At 33.7% G+C, this 9870-nt stretch overlaps 1 protein-coding gene across 4 annotated transcripts in view; it reads left to right on the top strand.

The window, feature by feature from the left end:
* Window positions 1-3005: 3005 nt before the first annotated feature.
* Window positions 3006-9870, top strand: part of lpin1a (lipin 1a) — a 31986-nt gene continuing 25121 nt past the window's right edge. For 2 of the 4 annotated variants that reach the window (XR_010892510.1, XM_067367177.1), the window contains exon 1: window positions 3006-3221. Coding sequence is in view for 1 of the 4 variants with exons in the window: in XM_067367177.1 (XP_067223278.1) it covers window positions 3153-3221 (69 nt within the window). In the remaining 3 variants the exon portion in view is untranslated. Of the gene's footprint in view, window positions 3239-9143; window positions 9436-9870 lie in introns of those variants that run through there. The other 2 variants (XM_067367179.1, XM_067367178.1) reach the window with 2 other exon arrangements.

Below are 9870 nucleotides of genomic sequence, written 5' to 3'. Positions count from 1 at the left end.
AAAGTATAATTTGTCAATGTTTAATTTTAGTTCTTGTGTATTGAACTCATCTTGGTTTGGAGAGAGAAAAATTCCACATACGATGGCTTGCCACTTGGTGGCAGTGTATAGGATGTTGCACTAGTGTAGCGTACACTGTAGTGGTTGATGTTGCAACTGTGCAATCAAAACCCATGCATACAGAAGACATGGCTTTCTGAATAGCTGTCTGTTGTAGTGACCTCTATGCATGACGGGGTTAATAATAATACTCTATGACAACACATGTGCTCAGTGATATACTCTGTAAGGCAGGACAGGTGAATAAATTACCTGCTAGACATGTTCGCAAGGCATGTTATGTAACGGTTAACAACATGTACCATTCATCATTCATTTAATAAGCGACATAAATGTGTCACTCAACATGTTTACAGTATCCGCAGCGTGTGTCATGTATATGGATCCTGGGGTTACGGCCACCCACAAACATGCCTGCAGCTTGCAGTTAAATTCAAGCATGATAGTTAATATTTAAATGAGATTCCAAACCACATTGGTGTCACCCATAAATATCTCTCGATATCAAATTGTTTTGAAATTAATCCTGAGTAACTCAACCTTTTAACTGTGCTGAATCGAAATACCCATCACACTGTGCTTGTATTCAGGTATATGGGATGTGGCATTACATATTTCTTGGTCATCAGAGAGATTAATTATATTGTATTCTGTGGATATGAACTAGCTGATCTAAAATGTAAAAAAAAAAAAAAAGGTTCTTAAATACTGCAGGAATGTTTGAATCTAACATTTAACATTTGAACATTGCGTACTTGCAATTGGATCAGTGTACGTTTGTATGTGTGTGCGTGGATTTGTGCTGACCGCATTCATCTTCAATCATTCAACTGTTACACAATTTAATCACTATCTCTAGATACACAATTGACTAAAGGGACATATACAGTCGCTGTCATTTGATGTGAATTTATGACTTCTTCTTTGAAGCATGTGGAAACGGTGACTCGTGTTGCAAGTGTACATTCTGGCCATCTCTGGTGGGGTAAGGGTCAGTCTCACAGAGAGAGTCACAGCAACAGCAGAACCGGCCCCTCCTGAAATGACATGTGACATGATCTGACGGGTCCCTGGAACTGTAACATGTACAACTTAAAAATAACATTTTTATAATCAGACTCACAGTTGTTGCAGCCTTTAATAACTTCAGTAATCAATTCATACATTATTTTACAACTATCCCATACAGTTGTTTTAACTTTCATCTCAAACAACAATTTTGTCCTAATAATAATAATGTCCTAATAAAAAAATCATCATTATTCATTCAACTGTACTTGTTTACCAAGGTGACAACAGTGTCAGTGAAGATAATAACAATATCATTACAGTAGTGCTAAATATGAATTCCCTACAGTGTGCTTAGGAATGTTATATTGATTTTATACAACAGTTCAATAGACTAGACGTTAATATTGAGTAACTTTTCTTAAAATATTATATTGCAACTTACTTTTTCCATTTTTGCTCCCCCAATGAAAATAATTCCAAACGAAGTCAACGCACAATAAACTGTTGTGTATCTCGGAGCAACAAGGAGCAGTGGTGTTGTTTAGTTCTTGAATGAATCAGTGTTTTGAATGAATCAGTTTAATAAATGATTCAGTGACTCACTTATAAAGACTTGTCGTTTACCTGCAGGCATGGAATCAAGAGAGTTTTATGCACAAAATATATATATATATATATATATATATATATATATATATATATATATATATATATATATATATTACCGCTCAAAAGTTTAGGATCGGTAAGATTTTTAAATATTTTTAAAAGAAGTTTTGTCTGCTCACCAAGGCTTAATTTATTTCATTAAAAATACAGTAAAAACAGTAATACTGTGAAAAATTATTACAATTTAAAATAACTGTTTTCTATTTGAATATATTTTACAAAGTAATTTATTCTCGTGTTGGAAAAGCTGAATTTTCAGCATTATTACTCCAGTCTTCAGTGTCACATGATCCTTCAGAAATCATTCAAATATGATGATTAGTTCCTCTAGAAATATTTGTTATTATTATCAATGCTGAAAACAGTTGTGTACTCTTTTTTTTCAGGATTCCTTGATGAATAAAAAGTTCAAAAGAACAGCATTTATCTAAAATACAAAGCTTTTGTAACATTTTACACTACCGTTCAAAAGCTTGGGGTCTGTAAGAATTTTTATTTTTATTTTTTTGAAAAGAAATTAAAGAAATAAATACTTTTATTCAGCAAAGATGCATTAAATCAATCAAAAGTGGCAGTAAAGACATTTATAATGTTACAAAAGATTAGATTTCAGATAAACACTGTTCTTTTGAACTTTATATTCATCAAATAATCCTGAAAAAAAAAATATTGTACACAAATATTTTGTACAATTTTAAACAATAAATGTTTCTTGAGCAGCAAATTGACATATTAGAATGATATCTGAAGGATCATGTGACACTGAAGACTGGAGTAATGATGCTGAAAATTCAGCTTTGCCAACACAAGAATAAATTACATTTTAAAATATTTTCAAATAGAAAACTGTAAATTGTAATACAATTTCACAATATTACTGTTTTTACTGTATTTTTAAAAACATTAAAAATCGTACAGATCCCAAACTTTTGAGCGGTAGTGTATATACTGTATATACAAAATGTGCTATAATGTCATGTCCACTACAAAATGTTATTAAAGAGAATACATTTGAGATGGTGGAAATGGCATTTGTATTACATCTGCCTGAAACAGCTCAATTTTTCTCATTAACAACGGTTTGTTGAGTTGGTTTTGCCCGTGTATATGGTTGCTCTATAGATCACGTGTGCATCTTCCTTGTGAGTGATTATATACTAATTGTGAGAAAGCTGTAGTGATATCCACTCTCTCGGGGAGGGTCTGACCACTTGAGGCTCTTCATGCCAGACCTCTCAAGTTTCGACTGTGGACACCATTCCAAGAACACACTTGGTAAAATTAGTATATGAAAACACCTTCAAGCCCAGTATATAGCTCGCCGCTCAGTTGTAGGCACAAGCATTGAGTAAGGACTAGTCTCAGCTTCGTAATAAAGGCTTATTTCATATAAGCGAGTGGATAATGGAATCATGATAGCAGAGGATCAAGTGGAAGGCTACGATGAGAGATTCGGCCCAAATGAGACGAGCTGGACATGGGTAACACACAGTGATTTGTCAGTTTAATATTCAATATGATGGACTAAAACATTGAAAATTGTCTGTCTGGATTTGATATTATTATAGATGTAATTTAATTGCTTTATTGTATTTAAAGCTTTTCTCCCCTGTAGCTTTAGTGTAGCTTCATTTCTTACTCTCTGTAATTTTCTGCTGATTGTGGCCTGAAAGATTGTTCTGAAACAGTGATTGTTCTTATATGCCAGTGACAGGTTCTAATTTTAAGAATGAATCATCAGCATATTACAACACAGTTTGATTTTTGGATTTTGACAACAGTATTTGAGATGTGTTCTTATGCATGGGACTAGCATTTAACATATAATTTGAATATTTATTATATTATGATGTTTATATGCAACATGAGGAGTTTCAAATCAAATGTCTGTTTGGCATGAATGGACGGTCATTGACAGGGATACCATGAGCGTGTGTCTGTTTAGAGTCTGTTATGTGACCTAGAACCAAAGAGCATCAAGTGCGTCATTGTGTCAGGTTGCACGGGCATTTCCAAATAGACAGTCGAGGTTTGCATAACATTTAAGTGATGTAATTTGTCAAAGTATGTGTTAATAGGACATCTGTACAATATCATTTAATTTAAAAAAGAAACATCAGGTGTTTGATTAAAGGTCAGGGAATTTGGATATCTGGATCTGGTGTTCAGCAGGAGCAGTGAAGGTCAGGAACTGTACATTGTTGTATATTCACTGCTGCAGTCATTAAAGAATGAATGATTAATATTTTGTATTTTCATATTTTACTGTTTGTCCTGAAGTGCAGTGTGATTAAATACAAACTAGATTGTAGCATTTTCTGAAGAAAAAAAAATGAATGCAGAAGTAACCTCAATTATGCTAGGTTGTTGTGGTTGCTATGTTCAATTGAGCGTGCTGCAATACAACAGATGCAGGTTTATAATGATTCATGTAATTCAACTCCCTTTTAGGACATGCACTTTTAATTTTATATAGACAATGCTACATCAAGACTGAAATAACTGATGTAAAGCTCTTAAGGTGATGATACAAAGGGTAACTTTTAAAAAAATGTTGCTGGGCAATGTTGCTGAGCGATGTTGCTTGGGCACTTTCCCATTGAGAATGGGCAACAAATTTCTATCTTGATACTTCAGATCGAAATTTGTTGCCCATTCTCAATGGGAAAGTGCCCAAGCAACATCGCTTGGCAACACTGCCTGGCAACGTTGCTCAAAAATTTGCCCCGTGTATCATCACCTTTAGCATACCACTGCAGCAGAGCAAGTCAGCTTGTGCTGAGACAAGGGAAACTGTTTTGCTGTTTTTTGAGAACAGAGTCTTTAGCTTGATTGACTATAAACAGACATCAGCATGATCTTCCAGCCAAGCCTGTTCTTTGGTTTCCAATTTTGTACTCTGTGTGGTGTGAGGGGTTTAGGAGAGACGAGATACAATATCACCACTCATGTTCCTTCAACTTCAACATGTTAGGCTACTTATTCCAAAAAGTCCAGTGATTCTCAGCGCCCAGGGACCTTAAAATTATTAAAATTATTTATTTAATTAAAAAAAAAAAAAAAACAATTTCCCCCTCAACAACTGCTTGTTTCCTATTGAAGAACCAGGGTTCCCACATTCTCTTCCTTATATATATATATATATATATATATATATATATATATATATATATATATATATATATATATATATACATACTCTAAAAAATGCTGGGTTAAAAACAACCCAAGTTGGGTTGAAAAATGGACAAACCCAGCGATTGGGTTGTTTTAACCCAACTGTTGGGTTAAATGTTTGCCCAACTTGCTGGGTAGTTTTATTTAACCCAACTATTGTTTGAAAATGACTATATGGCTGACTTAAAATCAATCTAAAATGAAATGAAAATGTTCATTTATTAAACATATTAATAAATGTTAATTTTCAAGATATTTGGGGTTCATTTTAAGTAAGCAATACTGTAATTTTTTAGAGTGTATATATATGCCTAAGTGTGATTTGTAGACCTGGGACCAGTTGCATAAACACTGACTTAGCAGTTTGTCGAGGGGTAATCAGCTTTACTTTTTAGTATAAATTATTATCTTTTTTTTTTTCTTTTTTTTTTTTTTTTGTAACTGATTTAAAACAGTTATAAATAGTCTTGAAGAAAAATGATGACTAACCTTTAAGACAAGTCTTAGCAGTTTATGCAACCAGCCCCTGGAATTAACAAAATCTTAAAACGCAATGACCATTTTTATAATGAATATACTTTTTTTTTTTCTAGTTATGCCAAGCTCTACAATATTTTTTTCGGGTAGTAATTGTGAGTAAATATGTTTGGGTTATTTAAGTTGGTGGAATGCCTGGAGAACATATAGCTCATTCAGACTCCAAAATTTTATCATTTTGATTGCAAGCATAATTATGTTAGTTTTTATTTTATTTATTTATTTTTTACAGAAACTAGGGTGTCCATAGATTAAAATGATATTTGAAAATAAAACTAGAACTAGGGGGGCCTTTGGATATTGTTGTGGAGCCTTGGAGTCAAAAAGCCTGAGAACTTATTAAATATAAGATCTTATTTTATTTAATTAGGGTTGGTAATGTAAAGTGTTAATTTATTATGAATAATTATTTAAAACATATGCAACAAAAAAAATAGAGTTAATTTTTAAAAATATTTTTATTATAAAATGTTTTTTTTAATAATATATATATATATATATATATATATATATATATATATATATATATATATATATATATATATATATATATATATATATATATATATATATATTTTATCTGAGAAATTCAGGTTCGATTTAGCACTTTTGAGTTTTTGAGTGTCTGCAGAGTTGCATACTGTCTATTTGAGAGGTGCTTAATTTGAGCTGCTGCACATTGTTACATGAACACACTTCCTCCACTTGTTTACAACCCAATCCGTCATTCTAACAGAGCAGAATCTCGTTTTACAGCCTATGGTACATACTGTGCTGCCCCGGGACGTCAAAAACACAATGGAGTGATGCAGAAAAACAGGCCCCACTTCACTGAAGAGTCTCAGTATCACCCTTCCCTCTTACAATAGTAAGGTCAGCAGTTTAGTCACATGACCCCACATGCCTTGTGTCACAGGCCCCCACTCTGATTGGTGGAGACAGCCCATCCCAGATGACTCCCCCTTCCTCCACGGGAACACATTCATGAGTTTTCTTGGGAATGTATTTTCACAATCAGTCACATGCTAAGCTTATAGAACAAAATGTTAAGAGTCATATGGACAGGTTTTAGAGTACATAAGATAGTATTTACATTTACTGTAAAATATAGTTAATCTTCCAATGGGCAAAGTGTGATTGCAGTATGACTGCAAAACAGAATATCAGAATATAGTATGAAATGTTTGATATAAATATATCAGTGTTTATTAGTATCTTGACAGCTATGTCAACATATCTTATTCAGTTCCTTCACTATTATTTTTCTGCACTTGGACAATCACACAGAGCATTAAAAGTCTCCTTGGACTGCTCAGACCCCAGACCCTCTAAATCACATTCTCTGATTCTTAGAAACCATGCTAATGTTTCTGGAATGTACTCTAGCTGGTTTGTCCAATGGAGAGATCAATGCATCATGATGAAATAGAGAGTGTGCTGAGAGAATGCTGTGTAATCGGAGAGGTGGGCAGTCCTTTCTTTAGATGGCAAGCTTCTCTTAGGTTGTTCGCCTGAACAGTGCTTCACAGAAACTTGCTCATGCACACACATACACATACTTTTGTCTTCTTTACTCACTCTTTTCAGAGAAAGGCAGCAGTTTCGGAACTTAAATACGCACACACATTATCCATTCTACCACTCAAACAAACACGTCTAAAATTCCTCTTAAAGGATACCAGGGTTACCACAGTACACTACACTACAATAACTGCTATGTGAAGAATGAGAAGAATGGATGCTTTTAGTGGCGTGTGCAAATGGCATCTAAAGCAAAATCCAGATTATTTCTTAAAATCAGTAAAGATGCATGTCTATGCATCGTTGCAATTCTAAAGCTAAGTAATGCACTGTCTGATGAAGGCTTTGAAGTGGGCAGAAACATCACTGTTTTTAAAGAAATAGTCATGTTTGCAGAGCAAGTGTTGCAAGTGTCGCTTTTAGATAAAGTACCATGGTAATACCATGGTGTTATAGTAACATTATAATCTTTGCAAGTAATGTAAATACAATGGTACATTAATACGGTAATCAATCAGTATATTTACCATCTGATAAACCGCAGTACCATGGTGTACTTTTCAAATCAATTCCCCAGAAAATGCTGATATATTAAATTTAATACAAAATTAATTCACCATGTTTTTCTTAATCCCTCTGCGATTACTGTACAGCCTACATCTGGTATGCAACATGTGTTGGAGACATAAATGCCCTCACGCAAATGAATTATCAAAATGATTTAACAGTATTTGAAAATATACAGAATAATATATTGTGTTAATATATTACAATATATTGAATAATACATAATTTGCTGCTTTTCATATATTGAAAAATGTCACAATATATTTACTAATATATCTTAATGTATGTATTTTTATATTTAGTAATACACTTAATAATATATAGATGTACATGTGATAAGAAATGGTACTGCTTGTGTATAAATATACTGAAGATATATGTACTCATGCAGTATAAACACACACACACATATAGAAATATGTTATGTAATATATTTCTTATAAATTACATTATAAATGTTTCCTATTTTCAAGCTAGTTAACAATAGCACAAGCACACCCGCATGTACTAAAGTATTCTCTGCACAGCCATAACATTTCAAATAAATTAATTACAGTTTTAGTGATATTTGGCCAATCGTCAATGTAACCACAGGCTCTACTCTTCAGCACAATGGTAACCTCAAAAACTCAAGACATACCAAAAAACCTTTAATATTACAAAGTAATCCAACATTAAACACTAACAGATCTCCTCCTATACTGATATCGAGCAAAAACGCATGAAATAACATTTCATTTTAACATTTACTCTTCTTGAACACACAGAAGCAAAGCTGGGAACTAGAAATCTGCTTTAACATTCTGTGAATGTGTGTATGTATAATATATATATATATATATATATATATATATATATATATATATATATATATATATATATATATTATATTTTATATATATAATATATATTTTGTCTTCGTTTCTAACTATTTTATATGTTTCAATATATAGCCATACATGATTAGTGCATATATTGCAGTATATTGAAAAATACAAGCACTAGTTTCCCATATATGGAAATGTATCATGTAATATATTGCATTATATTTTGCAGTATACGCCCATATATTTCTGTTCAGTAAGGGTGTTAAAACCCATTTAAAAAGCATGTAATGGTAGTGGAATAATAATTAGTAAACCACCACTCACCCACCCACATGTCTTTTCTGTGATGACTTACAGCCACAGCCACACACACACACACACACACACACACACACCCCCAAGCTACTGTAAACATTCGATTGCCAGTTAAGCTGCTGCTGCTTCCTTGCCACGTGAGCAGAATTGTGTGTGTTAAATCCATTAAACGCGTGCATAGTCAGCGTTACTTCACCACCGTAATGGTAGATTCAGCAAGCAATTATAATTACATATAAATTAGGCAAGAAATTAAAATGTAAAATGAGCTGTCATATTAGTGGACAAAATATATTGCCTTTGACGCTTGAGCGTTCTAGTCGCGTTGCGTCCGATAAACAAAGTGTTTGATTGGTCCACTGACTGACGACGACGTCATGACTCCATCCACAAACGTGAAAGACGCGTCGCGCGCATACTATTCGATACAGTAGACTGCTTCATTAATTGTCAACGGGAGCTTATAGCTGTTTGTCGCGTCGCGTATTTAGCAGTGTAGATGGGTGCAAAGGGTTAACTGTGATGTCAGTTGCAGAGGCAGGGTCTGCTTCTCACTGCAAGCAGTTTCCACCCTGGTTTAAATACAACGCCAACACAGACAGTCAGAGAACAGTGAGTCAAACGGTAGAGACAAAATACATGAGCGAAGAGCAGCGAACAAATATCAACCGGTCCGGATTCAGCAGTGTACGAAGATCCACTAAGCGCATTTGAATGGCTGTCACATCCTAACGCGTCTGCCGCATCCCACGTATGTATTACAGGGAATTCCATCCTTCACTGGTTTCTCATTTTACATCCTGTTTATAATCAACCTCAAACGTAAATGAATGCATTTGTTTTGGTTAATATGCACAGTGAAAGGGGCTTCTCTTTTTATAGCACAATGGATGATTGTTTACATTCTTTGGACCTCTGCTCTGACTGTAATGATCCGTGACATTCGGTTTCTAGAGCAATCATGCAGTTATCAAGACGATTATACACATTTTTATATTGTTTAACTTAGATTTACAACAAAAAATTACCTTACCTCATATATATATATATATATATATATATATCACCTTAGTAGTGACCACTTTGCCTGGAGGATATTTGGCTTTGCTCTGTGAGTCTTTGAGTGTTTGTGGGTATGGGCAATTATGCAATAGTTGTCCTGCAGGTCTAGTGTTAAATTAAGCAT

The sequence above is a fragment of the Chanodichthys erythropterus genome, chromosome 18, assembly GCF_024489055.1.
Source record: "Chanodichthys erythropterus isolate Z2021 chromosome 18, ASM2448905v1, whole genome shotgun sequence".
Taxonomy (NCBI): domain Eukaryota; kingdom Metazoa; phylum Chordata; class Actinopteri; order Cypriniformes; family Xenocyprididae; genus Chanodichthys; species Chanodichthys erythropterus.
The sequence above is the reverse complement of the archived record's forward strand: the minus strand, read 5'-3'. Positions and strand labels throughout refer to the sequence as shown.